This window comes from Lissotriton vulgaris, chromosome 8, assembly GCF_964263255.1.
Source record: "Lissotriton vulgaris chromosome 8, aLisVul1.2, whole genome shotgun sequence".
Classification (NCBI taxonomy): domain Eukaryota; kingdom Metazoa; phylum Chordata; class Amphibia; order Caudata; family Salamandridae; genus Lissotriton; species Lissotriton vulgaris.
This window is the reverse complement of record NC_141696.1, coordinates 623,972,615-623,989,872: the sequence shown is the minus strand read 5'-3', so window position 1 is coordinate 623,989,872 and position 17,258 is coordinate 623,972,615. Positions and strand designations below refer to the sequence as shown.

The 17,258-nt window shown below is 44.1% G+C and overlaps 1 protein-coding gene across 3 annotated transcripts in view; it reads left to right on the top strand.

Moving 5' to 3' along the window:
* The window catches only part of ADGRG7 (adhesion G protein-coupled receptor G7), a 1,328,771-nt gene that overhangs the window by 98,076 nt on the left and 1,213,437 nt on the right, over positions 1-17,258 (top strand). For all 3 annotated transcript variants that reach the window (XM_086934503.1, XM_086934505.1, XM_086934506.1), the window contains exon 2: positions 6,557-6,718. In XM_086934503.1, coding sequence (XP_086790629.1) covers positions 6,557-6,718 — 162 coding nt within the window. The remainder of the gene's footprint in view (positions 1-6,556; positions 6,719-17,258) is intronic.

Genomic DNA, 17,258 nt, shown 5'->3' with positions numbered 1-17,258 from the left:
AGTCCTGTGAAATAATACAAGAGGGACATAGTTTCACTTAACAAGCAAAGCGCTATAATTCAAAATACATGTCATCATTTCATAAACATAATTACATTAACATGCACAGGGAGGATTGGGGAGGGCAGTACTCTGGGCGTCCTGTGATTATAGTGTTACCCGTGGATTTTAATAACTGCTGTGGTCTTGTTAAAAAGGTGTTTGCGAGTGCTTATATACTGGGAAGGTCGTGTTGTGTGTTAATCACACGAGTGCTCGGTATTTTTGGTGCCGGTCGTGAGCCACGTATTCCGTTAGTTTATAGGTCCTATGGTGAAATTGTCATTGCTACATGTAGCATGCAAGTGTTCCAACGTGTATCCGTTTTGGGTTCTAACCTGTGACATGCGTAGAATCTGTACGCGATCTTGTTATATTCGTCCGATATTCAATCTGGTTAAAAACGGATGATAGCAACGTTAGTTGGCACTCAAGATTTAAAACTGGCGTGCTAACTAAAACGTAACATGCTTTTCGTAGTGGCTTACCGTTCTGTGCCGTAGATGCGGGCGTGTATCAGGTTTCGATCGTGGTGAGGTTCGAAATGCGTGTAATACCCTCTATATTAACAGAGGGGATTGGTGTCCTCGAGGTCATGTGACTAGTGTAATGGTAGCCGTAATTTGATAGGTAGTTGCCTAGCAACGTGAACGCGGACCATGTTGTGTAAACTTTATTGATCTGGCGGGTTTGACGCTCGTTTTCGGTGACAAAACTATATACAAGAACAGGTGGGAGCTTTTGGCGCATGCTACCATGCGGATGGAAAATACTAATAGCGGTGTGTCTGACGTTCAGAAAAAAGTCAGTGCGGGTAACATTTGTTTTAAATTCATAGCGTAATAGAATCATAATGCACAGGACATGTGGTACGTTTACATAGCAGTATGGATGATCATACGAAAATGTAAATAGACATTTAAGATGAAACACTTAAAAACACACTGAAAAATAAAGGTGCTATACTTAATGTATGCGCTCATGATTATCAACAGAGTATGATTGGCACTTTAGAGGAAACAACTGTATTCTAGCCGTTCATTAAGTCCCTTTGGTTGTACCGTGGATAAGCGATGTATCCAGTGTAATTCGCGTCTGAGTAAGTGTTGTGTATTGTCTCTTCCGGGTAATGAGGTCACTATCTCCAGGATACAGAACCTTAGTTGGCTGGGATTGTGATTCTGTTCATTGAAATGTGTCGCCACAGTTGATTTGACTGTTTTTAAGCGTATATTGCTTTTATGCTCGATGAGTCTTGTTTTAATTTTTCTTGCTGTTTACCCCACGTATGCGAGGCCACATGGACATTTCAACATGTAAATAAGGTTGACACTATCACATGTCCCATTAACTCTGAGTTGATTTTTGTTCCTTTTGTCGGATGGTTGACCTCATTGCCTTTGATGATTGCATTGCAGTTTCCGCAGTTATGACATGGTAATGTACCTCTGAATTCTTTTATTGGTGCTGGTGTTTTTTGTTTCAATAGTTCTTTTATGTTTTTTGTTCTTTCATACGCGAAAATTGGGTAGCTTGTGAATAGTTCTTTAAAATCCTCTTCCATAGAGAGTAAAGGCCAATGTTTAAGAATTACTCTTTTGATATGGTGGCTTCTGGTGGAATATTTTGAAACAAATACTGTCCTTCTTTTATCCTCCTTGGCTGTAGGTGTTAACAGTTGATTCCTGTTTAGATCCTATGCTCTGTCAGCCGCCTGTATTAATGTATTCTCAGGGTATCCTCGATTTTTGAATTTCATCGTGGTCACAGTTTTCTGTCCTTGGGACATTTTTTCTGATGATGCTATGCGTTTTATGCGGAGCAACTGTGAGAACGGTAAATGTCTTTTCAGGGATGGTTGGTGGAAACTTTGAAAATGAAGTAGATTGTTCCTATCTGTTGGTTTTTGGTATACGGTGGTTTGTATGTTGCCTTGCGTGTTGGTCACCAAAACATCCAGGAATGGTAATTGAGTTACACTTTGATTGTAAGTGAATTGAATTAGTTCATTCACTAGGTTGAGTTCTTGAATCACTGTCTGGAGCTCTGTGCTTGATCCCCTCCATAGGATGAAGATGTCGTCGATATACCTCTTGTATAGGATGAGATTGTCTTTCCAAATTTGTTGATTTAAAATGTGATCAGTTTCAAACTGGTGCATGAAAATATTGGCGTACGCCGGCGCCGCACAATTTCCCATGGAAGTTCCTGAGCATTGAGCGTAGAATTCATTGTCCCATTGGAAATAACTGTGGAACAGCGTGAAATGCATTGGCTCCATGAGTAACAATTTTAAATTCTCCTCCTTGTCACTGTTGATTAAGATTGTTTCTAGGGCTGTGAGTCCAAGGTTGTCCGGAATGGAAGTATAAAGCAATTTAACGTCAATTGTGCACATGATCATATTGACAGTGAATGATGATTTGTACTCTTCCAGAATGTTCAAGAAGTGCGTGGTGTCCTTAATGTACGTTGGTATTTTTTGAACTAATTACAATGGTTGCAAATGTTTATCTATGAACTTTCCCACTGGTTCGTGAATGGAATTGACTGTTGAAACTATTGGACGAAATGGTGGCATGGTTGGATGTTTGTGTATTTTTAGGATCATGTAGATGTAAGGAATGGATGGATTGGATTTGATCAAAAATTGTTTGTCTTTGTTGGTGAGGGTGCCCTTCTCAATGGCTTTGTCCACGATTTTGGTGAGGATTTTGGTAAATTCCTTGGTTGGATCACCTCTCATTTTCATGTAGGTGTCTCTGTCACTCACATGTTCATTAACTTTGTTTATGTAAAAATCTGTGTCCATGATTATGAGCGCTCCGCCCTTATCCGCTTGTCGTATTGTGATGTCGTTATTGTCTGCTAGGTTTTGTAAGGCTTGCCTTTCTTTCTGTGTCATATTGGTGGTGTTGCTTCTCTGTGATCTGAAGATCTTTGTTATGTCTTTGCTTACTACTTTTTCGAAAGCGTTAAGAACTTTGTGACTAACAGGAGGTATGTACTTGCTGGGATTCCTCAGTCCCATGAGGGTATCCGGCTTGTTGTCTTCCTTGATGGTAGATTTATCCATGACATTGGTAAAAAAGTGTCTCAATCGCAAACTTCTCATAAATTTGTATACGTTCACTTGCGTTTCAAGGATGTTAGAGTGGTATGTTGGGACGAATGAAGTCCCTTTTTGTTATGTTTTAGTCTGAAACTTCGAGATGGTGTGTTTAGAGATGTTGATTATGAGATTCTCTGACTCCTCGTATTCTTTGCCACTGATTCCGCGGAGGGTCCTGCTCTTCCGTCTGCTCTTGCTCCTCCTGGTTCTTCTGGAGGTCCCCGGCCTTTCTCTAAAAAAGAAACCGCAGATGGTTGTCTGAGATTGCTCTCAGTGCTTCTGAGTTTTTGTTTCGCCATGTTATCAAAGTAAAACCCCTTTTCCTGTATTGGGCCAAATATTAAGTTGCTGGTTATAATCATCTTTGAGCATTTTGACCTTGTTTGTCACATTCTGTCCCTTTTTTTAGGTCCTGTCTAGGCTGAGCATGTGCTGTCTCGAACAGCCATGTTGTTTTCAATCTGTGGGCATCAGCTCGTCCATAGGCTTAACACTTGTTTGCTCCATTGCGCTCTCATATCCTTCATTCCTGTTAGTCCATAGCATAAAAGCATCATGCTTCTTCTGTGTTCTTTTTTCGAAATGTGTTTACCACGCATTCCACAACAACGCGGTCGTTACAACAACTGCGTTGTTATTTCGCATACCGTTACAACGCAAGTCGTAACAATGACTTGCGTTAGGGGTCGCTGGATGTTGGAATAGTATAAATTACTATTCCAACTCCATTCTGTGCGGACACTAGGGAAGGTGTTGGATTTTATATCCAACACCTTCTGTCCCTCAACGCAAGTCGTTGTTACGACATACGTTGTAACAGTATGCAAAACAACACAGTCGTTGTAATGACTGCGTTGTTATGGCATGCGTTGTCTACTCCCTCCACTCTACCCTACGCCACTCCAAGCCGCTTTCATCCCCTGTACACTGCTCCACTCTACAACATTTGCCTCTTCTCCATTCCATATCACTCTTCTCCACTCCACATCACTCCATGCCACTCCACCCTACGCTACTCCACTCTACCTCCACAACATGCAGCACTCTACTCCACAACATTCTACTCCACTCTGTGGCACTCCATGACACGCCAATCTTCTACACTCTTTGCCACTCCACTTTACGCTACTCCAGTCTATGCCCCTCCAATCTAGCTGAAAATACACGAACTTGCATTTGTAAAGAGAGACGGGCCAGTTTCAAGGCAACATCGTGTCCTTGGAAAAAAAGCTGAAAGCTTCTCACTTTCCTCTTCCTGATCTCTCACCCCGTTTTTAGATCTCGCCTACGCAGCGCCCTCCCTCTCTACCTTTCTACCTCACTGTACCCGCTCTCTTTCTCTCTCTCTCTCTCTCTCTATACCTCTACCTCTCTCTCTCTACCTCTCTCTCTACCTCTCTCTCTACCTCTCTACCTCTCTCGCTACCTCTCCTCTCTCTCAATCGCTCTACCTCTCTTCCTCAACCTCTTTACCTCTCCCTCTCTACCGCTCTACCTCTCTCTCTAGCTCTCTCTCTACCTCTCTCTCTCTCTCTCTCTCTCTCTCTCTCTCTCTCTCTCTCTCTACCTCTCTCTCTACCTCTATCTACCTCTATCTCTCTACCTCTGTCTCTCTACCTCTCTCTACCTTTCTACCTCTCTCTACCTCTCTATCTCTCTCTACCTCTCTACTCCCCTCTCTCTACACCCCTCTCTCTACAAACCTCTCTCCACAGCCCTCTCTCTACCCCTCGCTCTCTACCCCTCTCTCTCTACCCACCTCTCTACACACCTCTCTCTACACACCTGTCACTACACACCTGTCTCTACCCACCTCTCTCTACACACCTGTCTCTCTCTCTCTCTCTCTCTCTCTCTACACACCTCTCTCTGTCTCTCTACACACCTCCCTCTGTCTGTCTACACACCTCTCTCTCTCTCTCTCTCTCTACACACCTCTCTCTCTCTCTCTCTCTCATCTAAGTGGCAGCCAGGGCCTGATAGTATTGATTGTCCTTTAAAAAAACAAAAACAAGCATTGGCATAGCCAATAGGTCTCGCCTTTGGGGCCTTATAAGTTTTTAACCATGCATCAGTTAATGTTGTTGCACCAAGAATATTGTGATGCATAACTAAATACTTCTTAGGTCCCAAAAGCGAGACCTATTGGCTATGCCAATGCTTGTGTACTACTTATTCCTACATCTCTTTTTCTGGTGACCCTATAAGAGCTGGCAGGTATCTGCTGTCAAGCCAGGCTTAAAAGTCAATTAATTAAAAAAAAAACGCAAGGTTTGTCAAAAGAGGTAACCAAACCCCTTACCTACAGATTCCATGTTAGAAAACACTTTTAATCAGGCTTTGTTTGATGCAGTGTAATAACAATCGCTCCCGGAAGCCTATTGGTTTTGGCATATGATTTTCACTATAAATAATTGAATCCTACTTCCGCTATCATAGCCTTTCATAGTAAACAGACCAGATCTATGGCATTTGACATAATTTGTTCCCAGTGAACAAATCAGTGCTACAGCTTTGATCACTGATTTATCACCGTAACCTATCCAGTTCTACTCAGATGAGAGCATTCTGCACAACACATGCACTTGTTTTCAATGGATAAAGGATAATTACGCACTTATATAGCGCACAACTACCCGTAGGCATCTCGGCGCTTGTACAAATACCGCCGAGGAACCCTTCCTGGGCACCCCCAAGGTGAAGTCGGGCATCCTCAGCGTTGTTGGGGCTGTTGTAGAGATTAAGCAAGCTATTGCCCAGAGGTGCAGAGTGGGGCTCATGATCAGAATAGGCACCGAGGCGAGAATGATCAGGTCCGAGGAAATTGAACCAGAGACCCGCCTAGGCGGGAATTGAACCCTGGTCCCGGCCAGACTCCTGCATCAGGGTCTGCCGCTCTAACCATTGAGCCACACTTCTCTACAATGGAGGCGCACATAGCTTATTCCAACTGTGCTTAAAGTTTTTGTTATGCTCATTAAGGTCTATCAAAGTCTGGCGACAGCTGTTCCATTACAAAAGACCTAAAAATGTGTATTTTGTACCACAAAGGTAAGATCAGATCTGCAGCCATTTAAAAAAAACACGTAGACGTAAAATACTAATTATATACTTATCTTGACTATGTGGTCCATGCGGTTGATGTAGTAATAATTTAGGTGAAATTTTCGGCCTTGTTATAGCTTCTTACCTCCTGCTGCCCCAGGCAAATCAATGTATCTAATTGCCATGTATGTATGTGTTTGTGCATGTTTGTTACCTGCGTGTGCATATGTACTTGCTATATGTGGTTTTTGTATCCATTATCAATATTAGACGCGTTTCTAAAAATGCTGGTGTTCAAAGTAAGTTTGGATGCCTTTGGAATGCAAAACCCACAGCATTCTCTCTATTTTTTTTTATTAGCGTCTGTACCAGAGCCACCTTCTCCAACTTTGTCGCCATCTTCCCCACTGCCGCAGACCACAGAAGAACCGCCGCTGGACTGCCAGAACGGTGGCAGCTACATCCCCCAGTCTAAAGGCTGCCTGTGCCCGGATCAGTGGAGAGGACCTCTTTGCACTGAGAGTAAGTATACTACTCAGCTGGCTTCTGTTCAGTCTAACTAGGCTGAAAACAGTTGGACCCTCGTTAAATTGAAACAGCTTTGCAAAGCCATCTGTTATATGTTATAAAAGTAGCTGCCTAAAGTGTAACTAAGTGTTAACTAAGATATTCTTTTAAGGAAAGTGGTATTATTGCTTTCTTTATCTCGCATACCACCTGATGTCCTTCCAAAGGGCACACTTCCATTCTGATCTACAATTAGAGGGGAACTCCAGACTTATATATATATTATTTTTATTCCCAAGTTGCCCTGTGCAAAGAGGACGCCACTCCATAAGAATTGGTTACACCGAACATTTATTCTCAAATAAACAGCATTCCAAGCAAAGTTTTTCTCAAGAGTCCCTGACGCGTTTCGAGGCAAACATACCTCTTAATCATAGGGAAAAGCAGTGGGTGCACGAGTCTTTTAAATCATAGCATACCGCTCACAGGTGAGTATTCTAACGGCATGCTGGGGATTGTAGTGCGATGGTTTTGTGCCTCCGGTGGTTGCCGAGCACCAACAATAATATCCGCTTGTTTCAATCTTTTTCACAAATAAGGAGGCTGTAGGAATCGCAATTTATTTTGCGATTTCTACATAAATCCCGATTTGCAAGTCCTTAATAGTGATTCCTTAATAATCGCTATTAAGGACTCGCAAATCGGGACATTGAATAATCTGGCCGTAAAGTACCTAAATAATTGGGAAAATTTTCGCAGAAGTTGTCAGTCAGAAAAGCTCTGAAGCTGAACCAGAAGAAGATAAAATCTAGGCGCGGAAAAGGCTCATGCGTTCAGTAGTATAACGCATGAACAGAAAATATAAAGTCTCAGGCGAGTAAGAGATCTTGATCAGACAAAGCCAAAGAGGGTTCCGCATACGTACTACTTGAAGGACACACACTTAAATACTTCATTTCACCCAAAAAATCATTCTCACCAACTCCCAAGACTCAAGGGCCCATACAAATGCAGTCTTCTTGGTGTAGGCAAACTCCCTTCTTTCCCATCGTCAGACAACGAGCACACAGCTGCACAACCTTGGATGTATCATCAGTTATGCCTGCATGGTACAGGATGTTTCTACTCATACCCACGCATGGTGTGAATCACAACGTGTTCTAATTAGAATACCTATCCCAACCTTCACTTACCACAAACGACAAACTACACTTCCTACTAACACATGTGTCCTTGCTCCTGGAACGAAAGGCAAAAACGTGAAAGAGAACTGCAAGGAACATTGCGTTTAACGTGGAAAGTCATTTAAGGCCTACTCTGACTCTAGCCAACTTAAAAATTACATTTGAGTAAATGTGAATATAGTGGGAAATTAATGTCTTTACTCAGTTACACAAAGTGAAGCTTCAATATATTTGTGTTTAGTCGCACATTAATTAGCATAGGGTTATTCTAAATTATAATGTATAGAAAATCTGCTGCACTACACTGAGGTTACGATAGCAAACCATCTATCATCTATGTGATGATATCCATTTGCTAAGTGGAAGCTGCCATGTAGGAAGGCTTCAACTTTCTGAATGTGAGTGTTTGGCTTAAAGGAGAGCAGATATAGGTCCAGGGGGCTGATAGTGCTGCCCCCAATGTGATTTTTTGAACAGCAACTTTTTTTTACTCAACCCGTGTCCCTTTATTTATTTTTGTCGAGAGTTAGCATAGCTGCAATTACACGAGTTACATAAACAGTAAATATAAATATATAGTAACGGTATAAAAAATACATATACAATAGACAGTAGGATATGTAAACAATATAGGAGCAATTGCATGAGTTACATATTGAATAAATGAAACTACATTGGAACAGTATATAAAAAAGTATGTTATAGACAGTTGATATGTAAATGATATTCAGCCTGATTCATCAAGCTGAACTGCGCTCGCAAAGGGCCAGATTCTCAGAATCTGGCCCTTAGCGAGTGCAATTTTTGCATTTGGGATTCATCATCCCAAATGCAAAAATCTGTAATAGCTATTTCGCTATTTTGCGAGGAATTACATTTAAGGAATCTCTATTTGAGATTCCTTAAATTTGAGATTCCTTAAATGCAATTCATCATCCATTTTTAAATAGCCAATTCGCAATTTCGGCCCGCTATTTACCGCGAGGTCAAACCTCGTGGTAAATAGCGAAAACTTAGAAAAATGCTTTTAAAAGCATTTTTCTAAGTTGCATGTTGCACACACACATGTCCTTTGGACATGTGTGTGCGCAACACCTGTTTAATTTTTGCATTTAAAGGGTGCTACAGGGTGTCCTTTGGACACCCCTGGCACCCTTTAAATCGCTATCTTATTTGCGATTAGCAAATTGCTAATCGCAAATAAGGAATACTCCCCATTCATTCCTATGGGCCTTGGGCCCATAGGAATGAATGGGGAGTTATTCCTTATTTGCGATTAGCAATTTGCTAATCGCAAATAAGGAATATGTAGGAATCGCATTTTTTTTGCGATTCCTACATGAATCCCGTTTTGCGAGCCTGTAATAGCGATTCCTTATGAATCGCTATTATAGACTCGCAAAACGGGTCGTTGATGAATCAGGCTGATAGTTCTGAGATAGTTATGGCAGGGTGTTACTAGAGAGGGGAGAGTAGAGTTGCAAATTTTCCCTGAGGTAGTGGTGCTCAAATGTACATGGAGGGTATGGGGTAGGAGCATCAAGCCAATTAGAGGTTTAGCGAGGGCGGTTTAGGTATCTAGTGAAATGCAGAAGTTTATGTTTCTTCCTGAAATGAGGGAATGAGTTGTTGTAACATATATCCTGAGGCAGTAAGTTACAGATTCAAGGAGTGTTCTCGGAAAAGAAGATGGTGCGAGATTGTTCTTTCTTAAATTTTGGCGGAATTAGGAGTAGACTGTTAGAGCTTTGAAGAGGTCTCTTTTGTCCGGCTTTTGATAGTTTGTTGCAAGATAAACTGTTTTTTTCCATGTAGAGGTTTGTGAGTTATGCTGGCAGTTTTGAGTATACATTTTGCCTCAACTGGTAGCATGCTGAGTTTCTTGAGAGTGGGAGTGATGTGGTCAATGCAGTTCTCCCCCAACAGTAGTCTGGCTGATGCTTCCAAAGGGGCTGTTGGAAATGGGGGTCTCCGAGTAGGGACCCTTCTTCCTAGTCAGGATAAGGGAGTTACACTCCTAAAATAACCCCTGCTCACCCCCTCGGTAGCTTGGCACGAGCAGTCAGGCTTATTTTAGAGGCAGTGTGTAAAGCATTTGCTCATAACCAACAGTAATACAGTGCAAGCACTACAAAGGGACACCACACCAGTTTAGACAAATAGCCAATATTTTTATATACATGACCAAAAACGATAAGAATCCACAATACAGTACTTAAAAATCTACAGTTATCAAAATACGCTTTAAAACAGTTCTTTGATGTCCATAGCTCTATCCGGGGCTATCACGGCGTCGTGAGCAAACAAATCCAAACAGTTCAGACTGGTCGTAGAGTCGCGGACCAGCTACTGTGTCGGGAAGACCTGTAAACAGTACCTGTTAGAGATGCAGGGTGCCGAGGCACTTGAAGTCACTCGCGTTGCAGGTCGAGCACCTGTCTGTTAGGATCAGGAGCGCTGGTGTTGGCAGGAGTTGGGTGCTGCGGTGCAAAGTGCAGCGGCGTGTGTTGCCCTAAAGTTGCGGTGCGAGCAGCGTGTCAGATGGCGTCATCGGTTAGACCAGGGTCGCAGTGCGAGGTGAAGGCGGGTGCTCGTCACAGTGCTGGCAGGTCACGGTGCAAGCAGCGTCGTCGTCGTTGCTGAAGCGTTATCATCGGCTGATGAACGGGAATCAATGGTGCTAGTGTCGGTAGGCCAAGGCTGCGGTTCGGGATGAGGGCGGTGCGTCGTGTAACTTTACGAGCGGTTCCCTCGAACCACGGTGCAAGCAGCAGCGTCGATTTCAGCATGGAGCGGCAGCGTGGGGAAGGCAATGACGTCTGGGAAGTGAGGCAGTGCTTAATGCAGGGCCCACAGGTTGCGGTGCAAGTAACATTCAGTGGCAGCGTCAGCAGACGTCACCGGTGAGACCAGGGTCGCATTGCGGCGGTGCTCTCTGCGGTGCCCAGGCTTTGGCGTGAAGCGAGGCGAGGCGATGCGGAGTGCGGTGCCCACAGGTCGCGGTGCGAGCAGCGGCTCGGTGGCGGCAATGGCGCCATCGTGAAGTGAGGCGGTGCGGAGTGCAGTGCCCACACGTCGCAGTGCAAACAACGGTTCAGTGGCAGCGTCAGCAGGCGTCACCGGTGAGACCAGGGTCGCGTTGCGGCGGTGCTCTCTGTGGTGCCCAGGCTTTGGCGTGAAGCGAGGCTATGCGGAGTGCGATGCCCACAGGTCGTGGTGCAAGCAGCAGCTCGGTGGAGGCATTAGCAACCATTGTCGGTGAGTCCAGTTTCGAGGTGCTGCATAGCGGCGGTGCCCTCTGCGGTGCCTTCAGGACACGGAGTCGGCAGCAGCGGCGTATACGCCGTCGAGTGGCCTTTCTTCTGTCGCAGCACAAAACACACAGTCCCCAGTGCTGAGGGCAGAAGAGCTTGAAGTCTTTGCTGTTCCTGAGACTTCTTGAACAGGGAGCAAGCTCTACCTCAAGCCCTTGGAGAAACTCACGAAAGTAGATTGCAGAAAGCTCAGTCCAGTCCTTTCACTGCCTAAGACAGAAGCAGCCATTGTAGGCCAACACAGCAAAGCACGAAGCAAAGTGGTAGTCCCTCCTCACAGCTTCTCCAGTTCTTCTTCTTGGCAGTCTTCTTGAGCCAAAAGAGTTCTCAAGTTCAGGGGTCTGGGCCCCAGTATTTGTATCCAAAAATCTTTTGATCCTCGAGGCAGAGGGTGTCTGTGCCCAGCCAGTACCAGTTCTGCCTTCTCTGGTGTGATTTCCCGGCAGGGGGTGGAGAGGGCATTGTCAGAGGCCGACTTGGCCCTTTGAGGTGCAAGGAAATCTTCTCCCTCCTACCCCATTGCAGCCCAGGTCTATTCAGCCCTTTCCTGACCTACCTAGACGATCGGGAGCCATCCTTGCTTCCTAGCCATCTGTCGTCCAAAACTCAGACAGGCAATCTGCATTCCAGCAGAGGCACATGGGATGATTGAGCATGAAAATATCTACTTCCTTAAAGTGAAATTTTCAAACACATTATGTAAAAATCACCTTTACTAAAGGATGCATCTTTAGATTCTGAGTTCAGGCATACTAAATGTTATTTTCCCACCTAGTTCCCAGGGCCAGTTATGTTTATAAGAGGTTATAAACAAACTTCCCATTCTGTCCTATGGGGAACAGGTAGCCTTGCAATAGTGAAAAACGAAATGGGCTGTAATTCACTATCAGGACATGCCACACACAGCAGGGCATGTCCTACCTTTCACATACGCTGCACCCTGCCCACAGGGGTACTTTGGGCCTACCTTAGGGGTGCCTGATATGTAAGAACGGGAAGGTTAGGAACTGGCCAGTGTATGCACGGGCCAAGCTGACATGGCTGTTGCAAACTGCGTGCAGACTCAGCAATGGCAGGTCTGAGGTACCTTTTCCGAGCTACTCACGTGGGTGGCACAATCCGTGCTGCAGGCCCACATGTAGCATTTGACTCCGAAGCCCTGGCACACTCAGTGCACCTTACTAGGGGCTGACAAGAAAACCAAACAGCCAATCATGGAAACACCAATCCATAACATACTTTACCACAGGAGCACTTGCACTTTACCACTGATCAGCAGTGCGAAAAGTGCACAGAAACACTACGCCAGCAAAACCAGAGTCAAAACTGGGAGGGCAGAAAGCAAAATCTCAGAGGAAACATGTCAAAAGATGCTAAGTCTAACAGGGGCTTAGTTTGTTTTTGTGGCACCCGTCATCGCTGCATTTCCGTAATCCACCTTAAAGAGGACTAAAGATTGCACCACAGTCTTTAGGTCTTCTATGGGTATGAAGGTGTTTCAACATGTAGAAGGCACTTTTAGCTTAGGCATTAATATGCTCTTTCATGTTCAGGTTTTTGTGAAGTGTAATCCCCAGCGATTTAACAGAGGTGAAGATGGATAGTTTGCAGTCTAATGCAGTGGGGTTGTAAAGCCAAATATCCACAGGAAAGGACTTTTCTTGCAGTTGGATGAACAGGAGTTCGGTTTTGCTGGGGTTGAGCTTAAGATGGTTAGTCATCCAGGACTGCACAGTGAAGAGTTCTGTTTAGGTGCTCGATTTCTTTTACTGAAAATATTTTAATGTAGAGTTGGGTGTCATCTGCATAGAGATGGTAGCCAATTCTGGCTTGTGTCAGGATCACTGCAAACAGTTCCATGTAGAGGTTGAATAGGGCAGGGCACAAGTGTGACCCTTGAGGGACTCCTTGTGAGACTGGTGTTGCTTTTGAGGAGGAGTTGTTTAGTTTAATTAGCTGTGATCATTGGTTCAGGAATGAAGCAAGCCACTTAAGGACAGTTCAATTGATGTCTGCACTTTGTGACAGGGTGTTTAGGAGGATGTTATGGTTGACAGTATCAAAAGCAGCCTAGGGGTCTAGGATGACTAAGATGCAGGCCTGGCCATCATCTAGAGATCTGTGTAGGTAATCTGTAATGTTCAGTATTTCAGTCTTTGTACTGCAACCTTTTCTGAATCCATATTGGAAGGTGCCTTGAAGTTAGATTATTCAATGTGTTTGTTGGGTTGTGCAAGCACACATTTTTCAATGGTTTTGGCAAGCAGATGGAGGTTAGTTATAGGTCTGTAGTTGTTAAAGTTGTTCTGGTTGGCGTCTGTTTTTTTGATAGGGGGTGACTTGGCCAAGTTTGAGCGATGCCAGCATGGAGTAACCAAATAAGGAGTTCATGATTTTGGTCCATGTAGGAGAGATGATGCGACTTAGATTTTTGACTAGAGCAACAGGGAGGGGTAGGGGATGTGTGATGTCAGCTTCATGCAGGCGAGTAATTTTAATACTTCTTCTTCAGGGATCTAGTCTAATTCAGAACAAGTTACATTGTTTTTCAATTGCAAGGGGTTGAGGTTGATGTTCTGGATTACTGAGAGGCAGAGTTTGGGCAAACAGCCGTTAGGTCGATATAAGGCCTTCTATGGCCCCTCTTTGCAAAGGGGGGTATTCTTGGTGTAGAGTGGGGAGGTGGGTAGGACAATAGAGAGTTTGATGTTGGATATTTTTTCTGAGAAGAATGTTGCAAACTCTTCGCAGCACTTAGTAAAGTCATTAATTGAGTATTGAGGAAACAAGGTGGTTTGCTGTTTGATGATGTTCAAAAGGTCTTTAGGTCTGTTCCTAGACTGGTTAGGCTGGGCTCAAAAGAAGGAGGATTTTTCTCTGAAGATGTGTTTTTTGTATTTTAGGCCTTTAACTTGGAGAATCGAGAGATGGGTTAGCAAGGGTCTTTGTCTCCGGTTTCTTTCAACTAATTGGAGTTGTCACCTCTCTTTGTTAAAGTCTTTATTAAACTATGATCTGGAAGGGATACTCCCTGACTTCTTGAGTCTCTTGTGTTGTAGGGGGCAGCAGAGGTGAGGTCAGGTGGAGGTAGAATTTAGGAACTGACTGATGCTTCTAACTCAATCTGGGGAATTCAATGTGTGTTCGTCAACCACAGCCTGAAACGGATAGGTTGGAGGTGGGCCTTAGGTTGGAAGTGGGCCTTAGGTTGGAAGGCGCTGAGACCAAAAAGGATTAGGTGATGGTCAGTCCAGCTGGAAGCTAGGATAGAGTGGCGGCATGAGGTGTTGAGCTTAGAAATGATTGCGTCCAGGGTTGAGACGCTTTTGTTTATTGCAGTGTTGAGTCAGATCGTTAGCTTCCAGGAAGGTGGATAGGACTCAAACTATTGGATAGTCCGCATTGTTAGGTGCAGGTTTAGGTCTCCTAATAGAATGCCTGCACTGCCTTTTCAGGAGTTTTTCGAATCTAGATCTGTTAAGTCTTCAATTCATTTTGGGTTTTCATGTGGAATGTGATCGACAACATGACATTTGATTGGTTTGGGGCTTTTAGAGGAGAGCTGAACTCCTTAATACTAAAAGGTAGGGTATTTGGTAGTGTGGAAGGGAGCTAAGCAAGGATCGTTTTATGTATTATGTCTAACCCACCAACGCTACGATCCTTGCAGTTGCATCAAATGATTGAGAAGCCTTGTGGGGTGAAGAGATCTATGAAAGGGGATGAGTGGTCGCTCAGCCAAGTTTCAGTTAAAAACCAGATGTTGATGTTTTGCAGTGGAATAGTTTAATCTTTTTCAGTGGCATGCTTGACTGCTGACCGACAGTTTAGTAACATTCAGCAAGGTGTAGGAAATTAACTCGGACCAGGCTGACTGAGTTGGATGGTAGTTCATTGGGCAGGCAGCCTGTGAGGGCGAGGGATGTTCTGTGTCTTACTCATGACAAGGAGGGCCACGATCTTACGGTGACAAGGTTGGATAGGAGCATTGTCATAAGAGTTGCTCAGCATTTTGGCTCCCTGCTGCGACATTCCATTTGTCGTGCATTTAGGCTTGAGGTGGTGATAATAAATATAGGGGATAGTTTGCCTAGGGGTGAAGGATGTGGGGGTCAGTGTGTCTGTTTGTGCAGGATCGGTGTTCACCATATATTCATGAGGTTGGGGCAGGGTGTAGCTAATCCTTGTTTCCTTACGTAGTGCTGAAATTACATCCAAGAATAGTGTGATTTTGAGTTCTAGATGGGCTATTATAGGGATCAGTTTTGAGGCTGTTGGGTCTGTGGAGGGGAGTGGAGTATGATGGAGCTCGTCAGAGTCTGGGGTGGAGACTAATGTAGTATCCAGCCTGCTGAGGTTGGTGGACTAAGAGCATTTGGATGCAATAGATAAATCAAGCTGGGCAGTGGAGGCGTGCCATATAGAGGGGGAAAGTAATTCTGGTAGTAAATCCGAAGCTTCAGGGCATCTGGTAATGTAGGAGGCTGTAGGGGAGGTGGAGGTGGTAACAATGCAAGGGGATTGGGAATAGAAGGTTCAGCTAGTAGAGAAGGAGGTGCATAGGTTAATTGTCTGGGACAGGGTGGAGGGGTGGTGGTGGAAGAGGATGGCATGGAGGCGCAGAGCACAGGGATGTGGTGATCAAAACTGGATAGATTTTGTTTAGAGGCTTGGATTAGGATCTTGCCATTTCTGTTAATGGTTATGGACAATTCTCTGCTAATGTTCTGGGATGGGGATATAGTGAGCTTGGATCCATAAGGGACATTGGTAGTATTAGTTACTTGAAGGTGTTGCTGTAATTTCTCTCTCCATATGGCGTTATTTTATCGTGCAGAAGATGAAGTCCGTTTTGAGGCTTCATTATATTAGACTGTAGAAGATTTCTGTTATTAGTGTCTCTGGATGTTCTATAGAGGTTTTGTATTTGAGGTTTGAAGCAGCATGCTTAGAGAGGTTTCGTGGATATTTGATGTATTATGAGTTGGGGTTGTATCTTTCTATGACAGTGTTGCGGTGGGACATTGGTGTGTAGTTTTGTCAGTCTAAAGCACTTCTTGAGGGAGGGTATCCTCTGAGATAGTTGCCTGTTGCAACATTGGGCCATTCAATGGAGGAGTTGTGGGCACTTCCTTGGAAGAGTAGGCTGCCAGTGTCAGAGGTGTGGTGAAGGGAGGTCATCAAGAAGATTTGGTAGGATTCCTGTGAGGTAGCGGGCCTTAAATTCCAAAGAGCACCGATGAGCTTGCTAAGTATTTCAAGTTCTTAGGGGTCACAGTCTCTAGAAGCTGGGGGGATTGATGGGGAGGGTGGGCTAGTCTGCCTACATAATTCGAGCGTGTATATACACAATATATACACACACACAGCATGGGTAAGGTGTCAGAGTAAACATGGACTAGTAGATATCGGTAAAGCAGGGTCACTACTGCAGACATGAGGTAGGATAGGCAAACAATCACAGTGTATTTAAAATATAACAGTACCATAGAAACATGCATAAAAATGCAATGTACATGCAAAAAAACAATGTAGGCGTACAATACCAAGCTCAGGTGTAAATATGTTCAAACATTGCCTTTTTCTTGATTGGCATAAGATAGGCAAAAACCACAGCAAAGTCATAGCGTAGTAGTGTATGCAGTATATGTATGAGATAACAATAAAGGCTTAGTAGTGTAGGCATAGAAACACAGTATACCAGCAAGATCACAATAAATGCGCACCAAACCAAGTTCTGGAGCAGTTATGTTCAACACAGAATTAATCTTGTTTCAAGATTAACATAGTGGGCAAGCTCTGGGAGGCTTTCACATATATTGTAAGCTTCTTTTCCTGCTATGTATACAAAGCCCAAATGCAGATGCTGATATCTAAACAGATCGTGTTGAACCAAGGCCGCATATTGATTGAACATTATTTTGTAGTCCATTGAAACAATACTACTGAGGGGTCTCCGACGGCTGACAGCATCAAAGGAGCCTTCCATGTGGAGAGGTGAAGGGGTCTGTAATGAGCTGACAGTGCACACTGTAATGAGGCCCACATGTTGCTGTT